This window comes from Anastrepha obliqua, chromosome 1 (assembly GCF_027943255.1).
Source record: "Anastrepha obliqua isolate idAnaObli1 chromosome 1, idAnaObli1_1.0, whole genome shotgun sequence".
NCBI classification, from domain to species: Eukaryota; Metazoa; Arthropoda; class Insecta; order Diptera; family Tephritidae; genus Anastrepha; species Anastrepha obliqua.
Genome location: NC_072892.1, coordinates 62,549,625 through 62,572,588, shown reverse-complemented (window position 1 = coordinate 62,572,588; position 22,964 = coordinate 62,549,625). Strand labels below are relative to the sequence as shown.

Genomic DNA, 22,964 nt, shown 5'->3' with positions numbered 1-22,964 from the left:
AATTCGATGTGCAATGCTTCCGATGAAAAGTAAATTCTGACTTTTTCGAAAATCTTAAAAATTCGTGTCATCGATTCGACGAAGAATTGCCATCATTATAAAAATTATACCTACTCAAAATCCTTACCCAAAAATTTTGCTCTAAAAAGTTACTTTTGCAAGTATTTAACCTTACCTTTCGCTTCACTCAAATTCATTTGAGATGTTTGCTTTTAATTTTTTTGTCTTTGTCTTTTCAACAATTAAACAATTAAATCCACTTTTCTTTTCTGACTTATTTTATGTTATTTAAATCTATTTTTGCACCTTTAATAATTGAAATTTTCTTCTCTCTTCTCCTTGCGAAGGCATTTGTCTTTACTCAGCTGTGTTTGAGCATTCAGATGCTCGTAAATTTTTTTCATGGATATACTAAGAAAATATTGGTTTTATTTGAACTTGCATACATATGAATAATAATCAGGCGTAATGACGTATTTACGTTTGATGGATTTTTCTTAGCAATACTTTCCTTCCAATTCCTTAGAATTCTGAAATTGGGCAATGCAGATTAGTTTAGTTGCTGTAGCTTAGTTAGCATTCTGTATATTTGGACGAATACTGCCATTTACGCAACATTTCGAGATGCCTTACGCTCTATACCTGTAACAACAAAGAGAGATAACAAAATTTGCGTGTTTTAGTGCCCTCCTCTCACAGCATCTTTGCCTGTAGAATATTCGCACTGTTTTTACTGCGATTACCTCCATGCTTATTTCACATTATTTTCTTAACATTCCGTAATTTCGGAGGAGTACTGCTATTTACGCAATATTTCTAAGCACCTTACGCTCTATGCAAATAACAGCAACGAGGGGTAACGAAATTGGCGTCTTTTAGGCGCAATCAAATTATAGAGTTTTTATGGAGTTTTCATTTCCGCAAATCAATTAGTTATAAAAGATGTGAAGAAATTTTAAGTTCTATTAAGAAATGTGTTCGATAAAAGTAAGTGCACCATTCAGTGGCATTATTGGCTTTGATGTTCTGACGTATTAAAGTGCGCTGCTTTATCGGTGAAAGACACCACTCACCGCCAATCTACTGCGAAACCACAAGCACAATTCCAGAGCAACTGGAATTTAAGAAAACCAATTTTGTGTTTTTATAAGTAGATAAAATCATGCATATACCGAAAAGCTCATATTTTTATATGTGCATATGTAGTAGGTATGGGCATTCAAACTTACATGCATACATGCACATAAACGCACATCAGCTCTTATGAAGTGCTGCTCATATGGCCAGCTAAATGTTTACGCATGGTTATCAACAAGCCGCAAAATAGCCATGCACAAATGCAGGCGCGCAAAAATAGCTCAGGGATGCTAATTCGTGGATTTTTCACAAAATCACTTAAATCGACTTACTTAAATTGTGACTGTCAATCAGTAAATAGCTGAGTTGCAATGCAATACTATTTAAGTCATTCATCTTTTTTAGTCTTAAAAATGCATAATTTTATGAAATTAAAATAATAAAATATATAAATTTGATGTGGAGTATCAAAAAATAATGAATATAAAAAGCAAAACCTGCTATGGTTAAATAATTTTATCTATACTATAAAGGTGAATGTCTGTACGTTGTTCGCGCATCACTACGAAACGACAACACCAAATGACGTACAAAATTTTTATACATTCATATTTTCACAAAATGAAGGTTATAGGCATGTTTTTATGATGGAACTCCCTTTTCACAACCCCCAAGCCGCGCCAACACTCTCATTCGTCACTAATAATCGAATATTCGCTTAAATTTAATCTAAAAAATCTTAGTTTTTCCTATTTCCCACTATTTATAACACACTGTAGACTTCATAATCCGCATAAGCTGTTCAACTATGACCCAAATGCAAAATTCAAAAACGGTTTGAGATAGAAAATTAATAAAAATACTTTTGCTTGATACTTTTCTGATTGGTTGTTTTCATTTTACTAAACGAGGCATAGCAACGGATGCCGGGTATTTTAATATTATGGTTATTAATAAAAAATTATTTTCTATGAAATTATTGTTTGTAATTCTGTTATATACATATCCTAAATCCCTCAAAACTACTCCTACGCGAGCGGGGCCGGGGGTTAAAGCTAGTTATTTATATTTTATTAAAATTTCATAGAAATCTAACTATAATTATTCGCTTCAGCTATATAAAATAATTAATAGAAAAAGTACTTCGTATAAACATGTGTGTATGTGTGTACCTTAAGAGCTCTGCACGCCAGCCAGGCTCATTGGAATGCGTTGGCCGAAACATCAGCATGGAGAGGCGGCTCAGATTGCGTTTGATCTCCGGCATTGTGTAGGCAAATTGCGATACGAAGAAGCACATATAAATTTATGTCTATATGTATGAATGTATGTGTGTACGTGTAGGAGCTAATGCGTTTGAGCGTTAAACAAACAAATGCACTCACGCATACCTACACATGTTCTTGTTATTAGGACGCTTTGGAATACTGACAAAATTTTTATGTAGCTGTAGATGGCTTATGCGAGTGCTGTGCCTCGTTTCCTTCCTTGCGTTGTTGGTAGTTCGCGCTTTGCTTGCACGGGCACACACAATTCTTTATATTCGCGCATACATATGTTTGTGTGTATGTGTATATATTGGCAAGTGAATTAATTTTACGTAGCCTATTTTGATAAATACTAGATTGGGTTCTTTGTTGTATGCATTTTGGTACTAAAAGTGAATTCTATTTATCACCGATGACGTTGTTTGTCTGATTTTTGGTGTTTTTTTTTTTTTGTTTTTTGTTCTTTAATTATTAATTTTTTTTTTACTTTTATTATTATTTTTAACACAGACACTGTTGTTATATTTTTGTTGTTGTTGTTGCTCGTGTGCGTATATCAACAAATATTATTCCATTTTATTAATTTATTCATTTTGCTTCAACTTCTTTGCGCCAATTTAATTTTATTTTTTCGCACACATTTGTTAAGCAAAACAAATCTCAAATGTGTATTGTTGTTGCCTCTTTTTGTGTTAACACTTTCGTTTGTTGTTGTTGTTGTTCCGCCGTTGCATGCATACAACTCGTTGTTTATGAAGGCCAGTAATGAGCTAAACAATTGCTGCTGCTACTGCACTTGTTGCTGTTGCTGTTGTTGTCGTTGTTGTTGCCTTTATAGCCGTTGTTTACTTTATTGTCGCCACTTATGCCACAACAATCCATATAATTGTTGCTACGAGTATCTATCACAATCACAATGTTGCACTGACATTTGCACTTTTTGTTGTTGCTGTTATTAACTCCGCAACTGATTTTGCTTATTTGCATGCTTTTGCTGTTGTTATTGTTGTTCGTCTTATGCAACTTCACTGGCGCACGCTTCAATACACTGTATTTTATGCAAACATTTCTCTTATTGCTATTATGGCATGTTGTTGTTGTTGTTGTCGTTGTTTTAGTAGCGCACATTTTCAGGCTAAACATTTTTTCATTGCTTCAACTATTTATATTATCCTTTGTTTGTGTATGAGAGAAATTTCTGTTTTGAACTTTACACTATACGATATTGAGAAAAATATTAGATATAAAGAAACAGTTGCCACTGACAAGCAAAAAAACAAAAATCATTCAAAATCATAAGAGTCGGTTCTGTGCAATTTTGAAAAACCCAACTCAGGTGACTCTTCAGTTGTTATGTATTGAGTTAAGTCGCATAAATCATGATTGCTCACAGGAAAAATTATAATTTTTATAGAAAGGGAGGCTAAGAATTAATAACTGATTAAATCCTCCAATAAATTTGAACAATTCGTCGATAGGAGTATAAGTTTTTTTTATCGAAAAGTCACAGTTTTTTTCAATCCTAAAAAATACGATGTATTTTTGAGCACTTTCAAGTAGTCCAGTTCAGTTTATATTTTCATAAATTTGTATATATTTTTGATTTGAAAACAAAAAATCAATAAATAAATTATAAATATTTACTAAGAGCTCTAGCAAGCATTTGTCGCAACCTCATCTCACACATCAATTTCTCTTAATTAGAGAATCAAGTAAAGCAAACTAAGTAAAACTCAAATCAACGCACCCCAGTATCACCTTGAGTGCATAGAAATCAGCTGATCAGCTTTAGCTTAGTGAAATAAAATTTAATTTGATAAAATATATCTTCTCTACTTCTATCCCTTTAGTTGCTTGACCTCTTAGTAGATTTTTCTCATCAGCGCCCATATTTACTCTGTATACAAAAGTAGAACGCTCTGCCCACTACTTTGCGCAACTGCGATCTTGAAATCATAAAATAATTTATATCCTTCGAGTAATTTTTTATTCAGTTTTTTATTTTAATTTTCTCTGATTAAAAGTTTTTCATGCATGAAATATGATTTTTTTTATTCAGCAATTTGCAAGTCGTTTCAGTTTTTTTTTGATTCGACCATGCTGAATTTAGTTGATTTATTCAGTTCGTTACTTTCGTGTGCTTCATTTTTTATATTTTGTGAAAAATTTAATTTTTTTCTTTTACTAAAAATTAGTAAATATCTTAAAATATTTGAATTTGAACTATTTAAAATATAATAAAATAGGTGCGATTATATTTTTTATTAATAAGGGTTTAAATTTAAAGGTTATTTTTTTATTTGAAAAATCAGGTCCTACTACTGTATTTTATTAACAATATTTTTAATTTTCTTCTTGATTAGTGTGATAACCAATGCCTGTAAATAAAAATAGTGATGCTTTAACGAAATTTGGCTCAAATTCTTTTAAGTTCCGAAATTCACGCATTCGCATAACAAAAAATAAATTTCTTCTCAGCTCTGATAAAAAATGTTTGCCAATTCGCCGTGTGTATTCGAATAGAGCTTGAAAAATTATAGAAATCCTGTTACGAAACTTGCAGGGATTATTGAGTTTAGTTTCAGCTATTTATAGAAAAATCTAATGCGAGGTATTTTCCAAAAATGGCAAAAAAAAAACTTTTTCGAAAATAAATTTTTTACTAAATAAATTTCGTCTTAAAGAATTAAAAAATATATTTTATTCTAAAACATGAGCAAAATACTTGGAAAAAATGGGAAAATAAAAATTGTTTCCATAAAAATTAAAAAAAAAAAATTGTTCCTCAAAATGTTGTACAAAAAGGAACAAAATTTTATTAAATTAGAAAAATTAAATATAATTAAAAACTATATTTTATTCTAAAACATGAGCAAAAAATTGGAAAAAATGGCAAAATAAAAATTGTTTCCAAAAAAGATTTTCAAAAACAAAAATTGTTCCTAAAAATGTTGTACAAAAAGGGACAAAATTTTATACTTCTGTTTAGAAATGAAATTTTATACTTTAGGAGTATATTTTATTCTGAAAGCCTCAAAAAAAAAAACTTTATGAAAAAGTAGGACAAAACAGATCCAAACTTCATAAATTATCCCAAAAATTTCGTGCAAAAAAAAAATTTATCTATGGAAAAAAAACAATTTTAAAAATATATTTTGTCTGGAAAAATAAAAATTTTAAATATTAAAAATAACAACAAATTTACTGAACTATAAATCAAATGTTCAACACTGAATAAATCTCAGAGTTATTAATTTTATCTTCAGTCACTTCTTTAAGAAAAATTAGAACAAAAGGTTATGGGAATCCCACTATGAAACTTCCAAGGATTACTAAGCGTAGTCTTGGGTAATAAAGAAAAATATATATAGGAGAGAGGTTTTTGTCAAAAATGACGGAAAGAAAATATGCCCCCAGACATTGCAAACAAATATCCGAAATTTTTCTTTCCGAAAATAGTTTTTTTAAAAGGTTTAAAATTTTATTCTGGAAAAAATTTTTTTTAAACACAAAATCTTGTTCCTTAAAAAAATATTTTTTTAAAGTATATTTTAGCCTGAAAACTAAAAAATAATAATTAATAAAAAAATAGGATCAAATATATCTAAATGACAAAAAATATTGTGCCCAAAAATTTTAAGCACAACAAAAAAAAAAATTCCTAAAAAAATTCTTATATACAAAATTAAAACAACAAACATTTAAATATTAAAAATAACCAAAAATATTTCACTTAAAAAAACTCGAAACAAAATTTTCAACATTGAGTAAATCTCAAAATTATAATTTTTTTAATTACTAAAAATAAACAAATTTTCAGAAAAATTAGAACAAAAATTGTTGTTAATTCCACTATAAAAGTTCCAGGATTTACTTGGCTTTTAATGCAAAATATAGGAGCGGGGTTTTTGTCAAAAATGCCAAAAATAAAATTTCTTTCAAAAATTGTGAACAAAAAAAAAAACAAACTTATCTTTCAAAAAAGATCTTTTAAAATGTAAAATTTTATTCCTAAAATTTTTTGTTTTCAAAACTTATAATTTTTATTTCGAGAAAAAATTGTTTTAAAAATATATTTTGTCCTGAAAACTAAAAAAACTTAATTAATGCAAAAATTTGACCCAGTGCAGATTTCGAACAAAAAAACAAAATTGTGTGCCTAAAAGTACATTTTTAAATGTTAAATAAACCTAAAATGTATTTAATGAAAAAATAAGACTACATGGATCAAAAATTACAAAGGAATTGTAAAACGTTTATATTTATTACTAAATATACATTTTTAATATTAAATTGGACCAAATGGATCACAAATGACAAAAAAATTGTGAACTAAAAAGACAAAAATTTATTCCTAAAAACGAAATTTTCAAAAAAAAAATTTTTTTTTTCATAAAATAAAAAATGTCTGTAGTATATTTCAACCTAAAAAAATTGAAATGTTAAATAAAATAACTAAAAATAAATTTCCAAATTTTTAATTTTTTTCCAATTTGTTTCTCTTTTCTTCTTATTACACTCAAGCCTGCAAATAATCAGTTTTTAGAAGAATTGACCATAATGTCCAAAATGCTTGAGCCACTTGACATGGAATCGCTTTTGTTTCTAAGCAACACAATTCACAAAATACAAAATCCTGCTATTTTTTTGCTTTTTATCCCTAACTTTTTTTCATAGACGACAAGAAAAGGTAAAGCCATTCTGCAACAAAAATTTTTAGTACTAATTTCTAGTATACATGATTGCGCTGAATACTATTTGTGGCGTGCGTCTTGATGTTGTTCCGCAAATGGAGGGGCCTACAGTTTCGAGCCGACTCCGAACGGCAGTTATTTTTTTTTATGAGGAGCTTTTTCATGGCAGAAATACAGTCGGAGGTTTGCCATTGCCTGCCGAGAGGAGACCGCTATTAGAAACAACTTTTTCTTCATTTTGGTCTTTCACACCGAGAGTTCTCTCTGAATTCCGAATGGTAGTGTCGCACCAACGCATTCGGCTACGGCGGCCGCCGCGTTTTCTTCTCTTCTGTGGAAACTAACTTCATCCAATCAGCAAACTTAACATTCATTTTATATACATTTAAATCAGAAATAAATAAAGAAAGTATAAAATAAATTAAAAATATGAAGATTATTATTTATTATTTAGCTCAGTCATGCTTGTTATCTAAACACTACTCCACCGAATTCAAGCAAAATGTTGCTACTAAACCTGGTTGAAATTTCATACATTTAAAATTAATTAATTTTAATTTTATTTTAAGTAAGAATTTGAGCTAATGTTATAGTTTTTACTCAAAGAAAAAACATTGTTTTTAAATGAAATAATTTATTTTCATTGAAATTTTGAAATCAGGTTATGCAATAACTTCACAACCGTTGCATGTATAAAACATACTTTTTAGTTTAAGTTTTTTCACTAACAGAATATCATTTTCATAAAGATATCTCCGTACAGATTTTCACATAGCATCTCTTAATTTGTTGTATTGGTATTTACTGATTTCTACTTTTTATTTCCAATAGCATACTTTTATAGCAAATTAAAATCGCATGTAATATTTAATTGTATTGATTATTCATTCAATATTTGTTTTAATATTTCACACTCATTCCAATTTTCCACTTTGCGCACTATGTCCGATTATTATATTATTTTTTGTTGTTTTTTACCACATCCTATGTGAGTTAAGAGTTATCACTGCCACTCAGCTGAGCTAAAGCCGCTTAGCAACATGCATGTGCGCACAAACATATTTGCGTATGTATGCATGTTTACACAAACCAAGTGGCAGCCTCAATTATTGTCACAAACATTTTTCGAATATTCACTTGCAGTTGCTAATTAATACGATTACTAAAAATGTTGCCAACACAAAGTATCCAAAAGTATGTTTAAAGGGCACCAGCACACACAAATGCACTTACATATGTTGTTGGAAATATTCGCACACCCACATACAAATGCACTTATGGGGGTATGACGTAGGGAATATTCTATATTTTCTATATGCAAATACAATGCAGGTGCTTTTCCCCCTTTTTTATGTACACAATCCACTTGACTACTTTCTGCGTAATTTCCCACAATGCTCACATGCTCCACTCTCACTAACCGTTTGGATGTGAGCGGAAAATCAAAACAAACAAAAGTTAAGAAAAATGCCAAACAAATGAGCCAAAATTGAGTATTGGCCACAATGCTACAAAATAAATACCGATTTTCCATTTCGATTGTGATCTCTGGCGCTTCTCTTGCCTTTTTGTGAGAGCACGAAACGCAGAAGCGCGTACTACAAAATTGTTTTGCGTTTTGTTGATTTTCTGCTCGAAATTTAATTTTCTCGATTTTACGAGTTTTTCTCTATTTTTATGATTTTCAGATATTTGCGGTTCTGCATGAATATTTCCATGTATATTATTGCGAATTTTTTCGCGAAAATATGAATTATTTTTTCTTATAATTTTTTATTTTGCACAAATTTTTTATTTTGCTTATTATCCTTTTTTTTTTGTTTGTACCTTTTTTGTGGTCGCTACTCGTGGTATTAAATTTTTGCGTGCGTGATAAGTTTTTCTTTTCCACGGTACACAAACTTTTCATACACCAGCAATTGGACCGCACGATCGACTGAACACTCCAAGTCAATTTCACTGCCGATTTGACCCAAAATCAAAAGGTAAAACTAAAACACCTCTAACAATCCACCGACATCCAAAGTTCGTCCAACGAAAACCCCTAAAAAGGTTTCGCCACATCGACGTACTTTATATCTCCGGCTGTTCAATGCTACTACAGCGCCGCTCAACCGATACGCGACGATTTATACTGAACGCGTTGTACCGCTTATGTTGACTGATGTTTTCAGAGATGTTGCTGGTGAGCGTTATTGCTTGGTTATAAGCTGTTGCGGTTGCCTGTCGCTGCCGCCGCTACTGTTTTGATTGTGTGTGGCGCTGAGAGAGCGACGAAATATGCAACTTACCTACACCTCATTCCGAATGATGTTTGCATTTTTATATTTTTGTCGTTTTTTATTTGCTTTTACTTTATTTAAAATACAACATACAGAGAAGTTGGTTTGTAAATATGTATATACGTGCATGCATATGTTTTTCCTTCATTATTTATTTGCGCTTATTTACATTAGCTCTGCTGTATATAAATCATATGCTTTGTGTCTGCTTCTGTTATGCGCTACATACGTACATGAATACCAAAACCAAAAAAAAACAAAAACATATAATACAAAAAAGCTGTCAGCAACCAAAAAGCAAGTGAACACTTGGTGAGGCATGATGAAAGGGGTATGATGAAGGGTGCTAAAATATATGGCTAAAGACCAATTTTGAGTTGAACAAAAATGAACACACTTACAAAAAAATTAACTCATTCCACTATCAAACAACCCTTCAAACTGCCAATCTAACAACTCAACCCTTCAAAGCGTCTACACCCAGCCGATCGGTGAACTCATCAACCATACTGGCATATGTACTTTTCTGCAAATCGAACGTCACACAAGCGTGGCAGCTGTTTTGCCATTTTGTTGTTGTTTCTTTTTTGTTGTATCACAATGGCATGGTATCACAATGACACAGCGTGTTGCTGGACGGAAGCGCTTTTGTCTATTAAATGCCAGCTGATACGCTGAAAGCTGAAATTGGCGGTCGAATTTAGGGCGCAATGAGTGCAGGCATATAAAAAACCCACAAGTACAGTGCTGGCCTGATATATCCTGAACAGTTACAAAAACAAAAACTTAACACAATACAAATTTAAAAACAATTTAAAGAAATTAAAATTGAAATGTACCGAAAAAATCAGTCAAAAATCAACTATTGTAAAATCAATTTTTTTTTTGTAAAAACATTCGATACCCAGCTAAACTTAAGGTTAAGGTTTCAGAAGGCTTAGGGCCAATTTATACGATGGCTCTTCATCCTGAGTTCTTTAGACATTCTTTTTTAAAGAAGTCTGCAAAAATCTGCATGCATTTACACGATGACTTTTTGTTTGCAGCTTCCCTTGCGTATTTTTCGCGATAAGCGGAAAATTTTCTATAGTAATTTGTTGGTTGAGCGCAAGCCCAAAGTGCACGAAATACGAAAATGTGAATGCGATAACAGCGAAATGTCAAAAACACTCTCAATTTAGCTGACCGTTCGTGTATGCTTACCCTGTTGACTTCTCTACACTTTTTGCCTCCGAGCCCGACACGCATGATTTTCCACACAGAGTGAAAAGTCTAAGTGTAAATTGGCGCTTAGTTAATAAGTTAGTTAGAAGTAATAGACATTTTAATTTTTAAATTTGTTTGTTGATAAATTTCTCAAATTTCCCTCCAATTGAGATATCAAACTTCCAAAGTCATGTTTTTGGCCACTCTACCTATTACCTGTTGGTCTAACTGAGAGCAAGAAAAAGGTTAACTTATCAAAAAACATAAGTATTTAGTATGCAGTGTTTTCAAGAAGCACTAGTAGATTCAACTATGATATACTTCATTTATTAAAACGAAAAACTCAGTAATAAATGGGGCAAGGCTGTATGTAGATATAATTACCGGAACTATAGAAAATCAGTTTTATTTCTTACTAGGAAATACCAGGCAGGTGCTGTTCTGCCATTGAGGCTACGTGCATACATATCCACGAAAGAATGGTAAACATCACAATACAAAATCAGCAGATATAGGAATCCGAGCGCATACATTTTTCATCTTTGATTTACCTGTTTATACCCACTTGATGAAGTTTGGGACACTTATTTTTCTTAGCTTCACAGTCCGTGGTGCACCATAGCTTCATCAAGAATTTTTCTCCACTTTATTCTATCCATGGCTTGATCTCTCCATTTGTGTACTTTCAGTTCCTTAAGATCGGATTCGACGTCATCTAACCATCTCTTTCGTGGGCGCCCTCTTTTTCTTCCTCCAATCGGTGTTAAAATAAAAGCTTTCCTAGCATTTCACTATTTCGACATGCGCAGTACGTGCCCATATCTAATCCGTTGGACTTTGATAAAACGTACCAAAGTTTGTCTCTGAAGAATTTCTTCGATTTCATTGTTGTAGCGAATGCGGTAGGTGTCGTTTATTTTTTTAACCATGCAATGCATGATATTTTCCCTATGACACGCCTTTTGAAGCACAGTATCTGATAAATATCATTTGTTTTCAGCATCCATATGTAAGGAAGGGTCGTATCAGTGCTTTGTACATTCTTATTTTCTCTGCTCTGGATAAATCTTTTGATTTAAATAGCTTTATGCTAGAATAATAGGCCTTATTCTGTCGTTAATATCTACCGCCGAGTCTTTGTCTGCCGATAGTTTAAAACCTAAGAATTTAAATTCAGTGATATAATAAAGTTCTTTTGTAGTTATTTAAAGTTCGCATGTAGTGTTGTTGGGTGATGGAATCATGTATTTAGTTTTCTCAGTATTTACATGTAGTCCAAGATTTTTTGCAATTTTATCAAAAAGCTTAAAGACGCGTGGTATTTCTGGTTTTAGTCATAAACGTTTATTTAAATCATCAGAGTTTGGCCCACAGCAATCATCAATTTTTGAAATTTTTTTTTCTTTCAAAATTTTAATAGTAATAAGATATAATTGATAAATTTCAATAATGCAGAGCAAAAGTAATCGTTTAAAAGTTTTGTTGCAAAAAAAAGTACTTCAATCAGATGAGTCTTCTCTAAATCGCTGCAAGATCAAAATTAATTTTATGACTTTTTAACACATTTTAGTTCACAAACAAAGTAGGTTTGTAAATGTATGCAACTTATGCCCTTACAGAAGAAATTAGCTTCAAAATACAAAAATTCCTCTGCAAATCGGGTCACTCCGTGCATAGTTATTAGCATACATTCCTACTTTAGGACTTTATTTTATATGATCGCAACATATCCAACTAAAAAAATAACATTAATATTTCAAATAAGTTCAGTCATACATATTTAGAATACTTACTGATGATTTCATGGTCCGCCGCAAGGGGCTTAACTAAGGTACTTCTGATACTGATGATGCAATAACCAACTTCAAACCAAAGCAGAAATCTATGGAGTACAGCGTCGACAACTGTTTTGAAAGGAAAAATTACTAGAAAAGTCATACTTTTCTGAAAAAATTGTCGCTTTTTTATACTGTCGTCGTAACTACATTCATAGATGCTAACCAAAGAATCTCAATAAAGAGTTATGCTAATCCGCCAAATATGTAAAGTTCAAAATATCATTACTGCTGCCATAATGAAAAATTATAGATAGCAACGTTTGAAAAAATTAACTGAACTGAACAGCGGTTGGTAGCAGAGTACGAAATTGCGCAAGTATTTGCTTTTTTATATTTTTATTTTTTAATTATTTATTTATTTACTTACTTAATAATAATTTCAGCATGAAGCATTTTTACAGACTATAAAAATGAATATATGGCTAAAGAATTATGTTTTATTTGAACAATCTATTAAAAGTAATTTAAACTAAAAATTTATTTATTTCATTTCTTATATTTTTTCTCATATTCAATCTTACTTTTCTTACAGATTATAAAGAAATAATGTTAGAAAATATTTTGAAGTAGTTAAGTAGTTCATTTAGTAACATTTTGAAATAGTATTTTGTCGAAGAAAGATCAAGGCCAGTAGAATTTGAAGAAGAATTTGTTTTCTCAAAGTTCTATAAAGTGGAACATTGGAAGCATAATTAGTTATAACCATCCCCAAACAGGAAATATGACGATTTTCTAAGCTTCATTGATGAATATTGAGATTAATTTTATCGATTAATGATGTGGAGTCCCACTTAACAACTCGAAAACTCAAATGAGGGAGAGAATTGTTCTTCAACCGCCTAGCGATTTTAGGCTAATAAGGAAGCACCGACCTTTGTATGCTGAAATTGGATCAACGAATTGCAAAGATCGCAAAGCATGAACTTCACTGGCACTTGGTCAGCCATAGACTAGGAAGGTGTGTCTAATTGCCATAAGCGTAAATAACTTTTAACAATCGGAAACCCCCTATACTTTTCTCTGTTTTTACAAATATTTATTTCTAACTACATTTATTTCTAACGTCTTTGATTTTCCTAGTTTAGAATCTTGGTTTTCAAACTAAAACTATCCACACTTATCTAACCATCCCTATATTAGACATATGCACGCATTTCACTCACATCTATGCTTCGCACAAGCACCACCACTGTACACTCGACCAGCCATATTTCATTCTACATAGCCGCAAGCGATTTGGCAGCTTACACCTGCTCTCGCACTTTCTCTTTGGTAAATTTCCCCCTCTGCCAGTAGTAAATGAACGTAAATGAGCAGTCAGATAACAGAGCGCCATCGAGCGTTGCTCGTCTTATCTGTCGCAAGGCGCACATTTCTGTCATGGCAGCTACTTATCAAAGGCGTCACATTGTGGCTTAATCGGGTTGACAGATTTTGTCGAGGGGCAGCGCGTTGCTTATCTAGCGACGATTTATTGTGACCATTTTTAAGTTTTAGTATTTATTTAATTTTTATTTTTAATTTATTTTATTTTTATTTTTTTTTTTTTTTGTATAGCAAATTTATTTGGTAGGTACTTATTATTATTATTATTTTTTTTTTTTGTATTAGATATCTTAAGTTTTAATCTTGGCCGCTAAGTGCGTCTGCGACAATTGCACTGTATAATAAAATCGATTTTTTTTTTTTTTCAAAATAATAAAGTTCCGCAGAAGGTACAATATGTAATATGCGAAAAGGTAGCAGGCATAATATCAGCCCCATATCAAGTTTACAAAATGATGATTTTTAGGGTGAACTCAAAGTTTAACCTTCTGAGCAAGAGAAGAAATTCGAAATCATAAGAGATGAATGAAAATGAGAGATAATCTCTTGTAATTGAAAGAATTAAAATATGTTATGTGAAATACTGCGATTTTTTTTTTATGAAAAATTTAATTTTCTTTTATAAAAACTATCATAGTAAAAAATGAAATACTTTTATTTTTTTTTTTTTTTTTGTATTATTATTAATAATATTTTATATATATCTCTGCATAAATATGCCGAAAATTAATTTACGGTTAATACTCATCTACGGACGAAATTATCATCGCAGTATTCCAGTGAAGTAAGGATCTCATGATTTTATATCCTAATTTTTTTGAAAAGATTAACCAGACGTGAATCTATTGATTTTATATGCCTTTTTATATTATGAACCCTCAAAATTTTTGAGAAGATTAAGCAGACGTGAATCTAATGATTTTATATGCCTTTTTATATTATGAACCCTCAAAATTTTTAAGAAAATTAAGCAGACGTGAACTTTAAAAATGGTGTATGAAAAATATTGTTCCTTAGCCTGCTTAACGATATGCCGCTGTCAGGACATTCTAATTTTTTTCTTTTTCGTATGTTACACAGTGTTATTCATTTAAGTATAGTTGTCAACTTTCAAAATTTTATTTCAAGTCTAATACTTAATTTAAAAAAGAAAAAAAAGCAATTATTTTTGTGTGCTTTCTAATTACTCTCCTTTTCGATGATTTCACCCTTATCTATTATAAAAGTAGAAATAATTAATAATCGAAATTCCATGAAAAACCCATCTGAGTGAAATTGAAATGAAATTTGGTTAGAAGAAATATTGAGGCATGTTTTTTCTCTTCACTTTGCTGTGCGCTAAAAATTAAGTTACTAGAAATCACCAAAACAATAATAAAAAATGTCTGCCCAATATAATTATCAGTTAAGTTAGGTTTGGTGGCAGTCGGTTTAGAATAGCCAACTCACTTAGACCTTACAGGTCCAATGTAGTGCCACTGTGTAACACGGGAACATCACTGTTTATTAATCATGGAAATAATTAGATGCTCAAGTTTTAGTGCAACAATGAAAAGTTCCGTAAGAGAGTCAAAATAATATTTTCTTAACAACTTTGCTCTACTCCTAGCTAAGGCTGGACAATTACAGAGGAAGTGTTCTACTGTTTCTTCCTCACCTCTACAACTTCTGCAGTATTCATGAGAAAACACTTCTAGCCTAGAGGAGTGCCTACCATAATGCCTAACAGCCAATGACCATTGACACAGCCACGTCCTTCGAGACGTTCTCTCTTGAGAGGTTGAGTAATTTTCCTGATCTTTTCTTATCTATAATATTTGTGGCCAAATTAGCCTGGTTGCAACACAAATATTTTCTTCTCTCCATGATCTATTTGCCTCCTGGGGAATATTATTTTTTTGGCCTTAATTTGCGAGTTGCCAAAGGAATTCTAATATTGCCTCTATTTTCAAGCAGTGGAAGATTAGTGCCCTCTGGATACTGCATCGGGCTTTCAATTTCCTTCAATATCTCTATATCATGGCACCTAGATCTTGAAGATAGTGCTAACATAATTTAGAGCAGCCAGGCATTCTTGAGCTAGCTTTGATCTGAGTATAAATGCCTCCATTGATTTGATGACAGCCTGGCTACTCGAGGTGTATCTAGAGACAAAATTTCCATAGAAAAAAAACTTTCTGAAAACTTCATCATCATTAGCATTACAGTCTTGTGCAGACCATTGCTTCCACAACTACGGTTCTCCACTCCGATCGATTCTCTACTACTCCTTTCCAGTTTGTGATAAGTACCCATACCTCACTGCTGTATGTTAGTATGGGTCTTATAAGCGCTTTATACATTGCCATCTTTTGATCTCTTGATAGCAATCGGGACTTGAATAATTTTATGTGAGCAAAGAATGCTTTATTTGCCGCACTTACTCGGTCATTTATTGCCACGGAAGTGTCAGAATTACTGCTGATGAAAAAACCTAAGTATTTAAATTTGTCGACCTTCTGTATGCATTCACCATCTATTTCAATGTGTGCATCTTCACTCGGTTTCTTTGCGAAGTGCATATATTTCGTTTTATCTATGTTTACCCGTAGACCCACTTCTAAAGCTGTGTTTTTCAATCGCATATAAATTTTCTTAAGCTCATGTTCATTCTGTGCAATCACGACAATGTCATCGGCATAAGCTAACACTTGCGAGCTGCAATTAAAAATCGAATTGCCACATTTCAGTTTGCATACTACCTCATGTAGTAATAAATTAAAAATTGTCGCTGATAGTGAATCGCCTTGTTTTCTTCTTCTTAATTGGCGCTATAACCGCTTACGCGATTTTGGCCGAGTTTAACAAAGCGCGCCAGTCGTTTCTTTCTCGTGCTAACCGGCGCCAGGTGGACACACCAAGTGAAGCCAAGTCCTTATCCACCTGGTCTTTCCAACGCAGTGGAGGCCGCCCTCTTCCTCTGCTACCACCAGCTGGTACCGCATCGAATACTTTCAAAGCCGGAGCGTTTGTATCCATTCGGACGACATGACCCAGCCAACGTAGCCGCTGGATCTTTATTCGCTGCGCTATGTCTATGTCGTCGTAAAGCTCATACAGCTCATCGTTCCATCGTCTGCGATATTCGCCGTTGCCAACGTGCAAAGGTCCAAAAATCTTACGTAGAATCTTTCTCTCGAACACTCCAAGCGTCGCTTCATCGGATGTTGTCATCGTCCAAGCTTCTGCGCCATACGTTAGGACGGGCATGATGAGAGTCTTGTAGAGTGTTAGTTTTGTTCGTCGAGAGAGGACTTTACTACTCAATTGCCTACTTAGTCCAAAGTAGCACTTGTTGGCAAGAGAGATTCTACGTTGGATTTCAAGGCTGACATTGTTATCGGTTTTAATGCTGGTTCCTAAATAGACGAAGTCTTTTACAACCTCGAAATTATAACTGTCTACAGTGACGTGGGTGCCGATACGCGAGTGCGCCGACAGTTTGTTTGAAGACAGGAGGTACTTCGTTTTGTCCTCGTTCACCACCAGACCCATTCGCTTTGCCTCTTTATCCAGTTTGGAGAAGGCAGAACTAACAGCGCGGTTGTTGAGGCCGATGATGTCAATATCATCGGCATACGCCTGCAATTGTACGCTCTTATAAAAAAATTGTGCCCGAGCGATTAAGTTCTGCGGCTCGTACGATGCTCTCCAACATCAGGTTAAAGAAGTCACACGACAGCGAGTCACCCTGTCTGAAACCTCGTTTGGTATCAAACGGCTCGGAGAGGTCCTTCCCAATTCTGACGGCGCTGCTGGTGTTGAGCAACGTCATCTTACATAGCCGTATTAGTTTTGCGGGGATACCAAATTCAGACATCGCGGCATACAGGTAACTCCTTTCCGTACTGTCGAATGCAGCTTTGAAGTCGACGAAAAGATGGTGTGTGTCGATTCTCCTTTCATGGGTCTTTTCCAAGATTTGGCGTATTGAGAATATTTGGTCGATGGTAGACTTTCCAGGTCTGAAGCCACACTGATAAGGTCCAATCAGTTGGTTGACGGTGGGCTTCAGCCTTTCACACAATACGCTCGCTAGAACCTTATAGGCGATATTTAGAAGACTAATCCCGCGGTAATTGGCACAAATTGCAGGATCGCCCTTCTTATGGATTGGGCAGAGCACACTTAAATTCCAATCGGCAGGCATGCTTTCATCCGACCATATTCTGCATAGGAGCTGATGCATGCACCTTACCAGCTCCTCGCCACCATGTTTGAATAGCTCAGCCGACAGTCCGTCGGCGCCCGCGGCTTTGTTGTTCTTTAACCGTGATATTGCTATTCTCACCTCGTCATGATCGGGTAGCGGAATGACAATTCCGTCATCAACGATTGGGGTATCGGGATTTTCACTTTCTCGGTGACATGCGCAGCTGTCACTGTTTAATAGGTTCGAGAAGTGTTCCCTCCATAATTTAAGATTGCTCTGTACGTCAGTCACCAGTTCGCCGTCTTTGTTCTTACAGGAAAACGCCCCGGTCTTGAAACCTTCTGTAAGCCGCCGAACTTTCTGGTAGAATTTTCGGGCGTTGTTCCTGTTGGCCAGCATCTCAAGCTCTTCGCACTCACGTATTTCGGCCTCTCGTTTCTTCTTTCGGATAATACGTCTCTCTTCCTTTTTCAGCTCTCTGTAGCGTTACCACATGGCTCGCGTTGCGCCCGATCGCAGCGTGGCTCTATAGGCGGCATCCTTTCTTTCTGCGGCAGCATGACATTCCTCGTCGTACCAATTGTTTTTTCGGGCTCGCCGGGATCCGATTTCTTCTTCGGCGGCGGTACGTAGAGAACGAGAAATGTTGCTCCATTGCTCGTGCATGCCGGTTTGTTGGGCAGTACTCTCTGAGAGCAGGATTGAGAGTCGAGTGGCGAATCTTCTGGCTGTCTGTTGTGATTGCAGCTTTTCGATGTCGAACATTCTTTGCGTGGGTAGATGCACGTTTTTTGCTGCACAGAGGCGTGTGCGCAGTTTGGCTGCAACAAGGTAGTGATCCGAGTCGATGTTGGGTCCTCGGATCGTACGTACATCTAATACACTAGAAGCGTGTCTTCCATCTATCACAACATGATCGATCTGGTTTCGTGTTTTTCGATCAGGAGACAGCCAGGTGGCTTGGTGAATCTTCTTATGCTGGAATCTGGTGCTGCAGACTACCATGTTTCGGGCCCCGGCGAAGTCGATCAGCCTCTGTCCGTTACCGGATGTTTCGTTGTGCAGGCTGAATTTTCCGACTGTTGGACCAAAAATTCCCTCCTTGCCCACCCTGGCGTTGAAGTCGCCAAGCACGATTTTTATGTCGTGGCGGGGGCAGCGCTCATAGGAACGTTCCAGGCGCTCATAGAAGGAATCTTTGGTCGCATCGTCCTTCTCTTCCGTCGGGGCGTGGGCGCAAATTAGCGATATGTTGAAAAATCTGGCTTTGATGCGGATTGTTGCGAGACGCTCGTCCACCGGAGTGAACGCCAGTACTTGGCGACGAAGTCTCTCTCCCACAACAAATCCGACACCGAATTTGCGCTCCTTTACATGGCAGCTGTAGTAGACGTCGCAAGGTCCTATGGTTTTCTTTCCTTGCCCCGTCCATCGCATCTCTTGGATGGCAGTGATGTCAGCCTTTACTCTCACGAGGACATCAACCAGCCGGGCAGAGGCACCTTCCCCATTAAGGGACCGGACATTCCAGGTGCATGCCCTCAAATCGTATTCCTTAGTTCGTTTGCAGGGGTCGTCATCAGTATAGGGAGGTCTCATCCGAGGCTTTTTTAAAGTTTTCATTGGGGGGGATTTTTAAGTGGCGGGTCCCAAACCCAACGCACAACCAGCTATCCTGGAGTGTTTCGCCTTCTCACTTTAGCTCACTCCCGAACGGGTGTTCGGAAGCTACCCAGAGGATACGTGGGCTAATCCCGGCCGTTGTGAGCTGCTTGAACCATATGCAGAAGAATCGTCCTGGCCATTCCCAAGTGAATGGCGATCAGTAACTTTCCCCACTTGCGTGGACTTCTACACATGGAACCATCCTCCAGAAGAATCGTCCTGGCCATTCCCAAGTGAATGGCGATCAGTAACTTTCCCCACTTGCGTGGACTTCTACACATGGAACCATCCTCCTCGCCTTGTTTTACACCTGATGAAATGCTGAATTCGTTGGTAACATCTCCATTTATCATAACCTTGGCATTAGTGTTTGATAGTGTCATCTGAATTAGTTTTATAATTTTTACCGGTATACCTTGTTTAAGCATTATGTCGTTCAGACAGTTTCTATTGATGCTGTCGAAAGCTTGCTTAAAATCAATGAACAGACAGTGCAGATTTAGTTCGAACTCTCTGTGTTTCTCAAGAATTTGCATTAGTGTGAAACATTGGTCTGTTGTGGATCTACCCTGGCGAAAACCGCACTGGTAGTCATCCAAAATTTCCTCAGCATATACGCTCAACCTTTTATTGAGTATATTTGTAAAGACTTTATAACCAGTGTTGAGGAGAGATATGCCTCGATAACACTGCACAACAGCATTTCTGATGATTGGGTTATGATACATGTTTTTAGTCCAATTTTTAATGACAATTTCAAATCTGTAACTGAAATTCCTGTATCAGCTCTACATGACTCTATATGACATATTTGACTTTTTGTAATAAAACACTATAGATTTAAAGATTATTTTATTTTATTGCCTTCTTAAGTTTAAAAAAATTTTGTTTTATATGATTTCCTTGCTGAAGTTGAAGGCATAGAACTGTTGTTAATGCTCCAACAATAGTCGGCCATCATGTGTGTGTTCCAGTAACCTTGATAGCGTTCCTCCATCGTACGAAGGTCCTGGTGGAATCGCTCTCCCTGTTCTTCGCTGAGATCCCCAAGATTGGCTGGAAAATAGTCCAGATGGTTGTGAAGAAAGTGTAACTTAATGCTCATATTACATCCAACCCTTTGGAAGTGACCCATTAGTTGTTCGACATGCTGAGAATAGTCAGAACTTTTCTTATTTCCTAAGAAATTTTGAACAAGCCAAACAAACTCATTCCATACCATTTTCTCAATCACTGTCATAGTGTCTATGAAATTTGAGTATTTTATTAACGACCTTATCTGTAGCCCGTCAAAAATACCCGATTTTATCTTTTCTGCACTCAATTTTGGAAACTTTTTAGACAGAAAAAGAAAACAATTTCCATTTGTGTCAAGAGCTTTAACAAATTGTTTTATAAGCCCCAGTTTTATATGTAACGGAGGTAAAATTATACGATCCCTTGATACTAAAGGTGGGGTTTGCCTCGATTTTTTCGGTTAATGCTAGTTATTTTTACCATACAAAAATAACAGTCGTCGTGGTGGTTCACAGGTTCAATCCAGATCATAGCAGTTTCGTATATAAATTTATTCCTTTTCTTATTCGTCCCCAAACGTTGAAACTCAACGCACGTTTTGCATACCTTTTGTGGAATCTAAGGCTTATTTTTCATTTCCATTGGGTGACCGAAGTAATTTTTGTACGCCTCATTTACGAATGATGTCACATTCAAACGGTTTTCTTGAAACGTATACTCTCCGCAAATAAAAAAAAAACTATTCCGGTCAATTATACAAACTCGTCTTGACGATGCCATAACAAATAATATTAAGAAAACTTAATATTTGTTTAAAGATTCGTCAATTAACACTGAAATATAGTGATTTTTTTGTGATAGCTATAACTCGTAAACAAGAGCTGTTACAAAAAAAATGAGGATATATTTAGAATCAGCGTTGTCAAATTAGTAAACATCAAGTATCAAAAGTCATTCATCAGACAAAAAGTGCGATTTTGTTTTTTTGTGTAATTATTACAATTTGTTTTGTCGCCTTTTTTATGTAATGGTACTATAAGGCTATTGTTCCATTCTTCCGGTAGATGTTCGGTTTCCCAAATTTTGCGTATCAGTTCTGTTATCATGTTATTGAGTACTTCACCGCCGTATTTTAGAAGTTCGGCATTTATTTGGTCACTTCCGCTGCTTTTATTATTTTTTTCTGAAAACTTGAATACTTAAAAAATCAATTGGTTTAATCAAGTTTTGGAATTTCTTTCATATCAAGTTGAAAAATCTAAGTTCATTGACGTAGTCAATTTTAGATTCAAATCGATGGAAATACAGACTTTTCTCGAAATTTCTCCGCAATTTTGCAGTCGTAATTTTGATTTTTGAAAATCAGAATTCTGTAATGCAATCAACTCTTTCATCTAATATAGTTTTGAGAAGATTAAACTTCTTTTGTTTTGCCTTTTGAACCTTGAAAATTAAATTTAATTATCGCTAACGATTTTTTATGGCCGGAATTGGATGGTATTGATCTGGACAACGTTTATTTACAACAAGACGGCGCTACGTGCCACACAAGCAACGAAACCATTGATCTTTTACGGGAAAAGTTTCCGGACCATGTTATCTCTCGAAGAGGTGATCACAATTGGCCACCGAGATCTTGTGATTTATCACCTTGTGACTTTTTCTTTAGGGCCACGGGAAAGAGAAGGTCTACGCCAATAGCCCAGGGTCGATTCAAGACCTCAAAGATGGAATTCGTGAGGCTATCGAGGACAGAGGGCAGCCACTTGGCAATCCGGTTATGGAAAATTTCATGAAAAGGATATTGTCCTGTAAGCGTGGTCGTGTTAGTTATTTGACTGATGTTATTTTCCACTATTAATTTAATACCTTCCTCTTTATAATGAAATAAACATCCATCATTTATATTAAAAAATTGCATTTTTCTATGAATATCAAAATAACACCACTGTTTGGAAAACCCTATATAGATAATCTTGATTTATCATACAAATAACCGAATACTCCCGGTAGTACTTACTTGTAAGTGCCAAAAGCAGTCACTAAATTGTTTCTTTACCTCCTTTAGTAAAGTTTAATTTTCATTTATTTCACTTAAGTGGACATAAACTTTTTTGTTGTAGCGAGGGAGCTTTTTTTATTTTCCCAGCATTATCTTGAGTTTGCCAGCATCTGCGCCACGCTCAAAATTAGTTGCTTTCATCTGAATTTCACAAATTCACAAATTAGTGCAAATTTCTTGCTTAACACAAAAAAACTACGTAAAACCATCAACAGAAGAACGGCAAACACAAAGCAGTCTGTTGCCAAAATATATGATGTCAGGTCACATGTCGTGCCTCACAAGTTTATTGCATGCCACAAAATTAGCAGACATTTGTACATTCAAATGAAGAAGA

General features: G+C 34.7%; 1 protein-coding gene across 2 annotated transcripts in view; it reads right to left on the bottom strand.

Moving 5' to 3' along the window:
- LOC129239984 (G protein-activated inward rectifier potassium channel 3) overlaps positions 1–22,964 on the bottom strand; it is a 104,861-nt gene that overhangs the window by 46,586 nt on the left and 35,311 nt on the right. Inside the window, exons 1-2 of one of the 2 annotated variants that reach the window (XM_054875519.1) lie at positions 8,867–9,127; positions 2,250–3,560 (exon numbers count right to left, since the gene is read on the bottom strand). The exons of the other annotated variant lie outside the window; for it this stretch is intronic. Coding sequence (XP_054731494.1) covers positions 2,250–2,377 — 128 coding nt within the window. The 5' untranslated portion in view covers positions 2,378–3,560; positions 8,867–9,127. Of the gene's footprint in view, positions 1–2,249; positions 3,561–8,866; positions 9,128–22,964 lie in introns of those variants that run through there. 2 annotated transcript variants of the gene reach the window in all.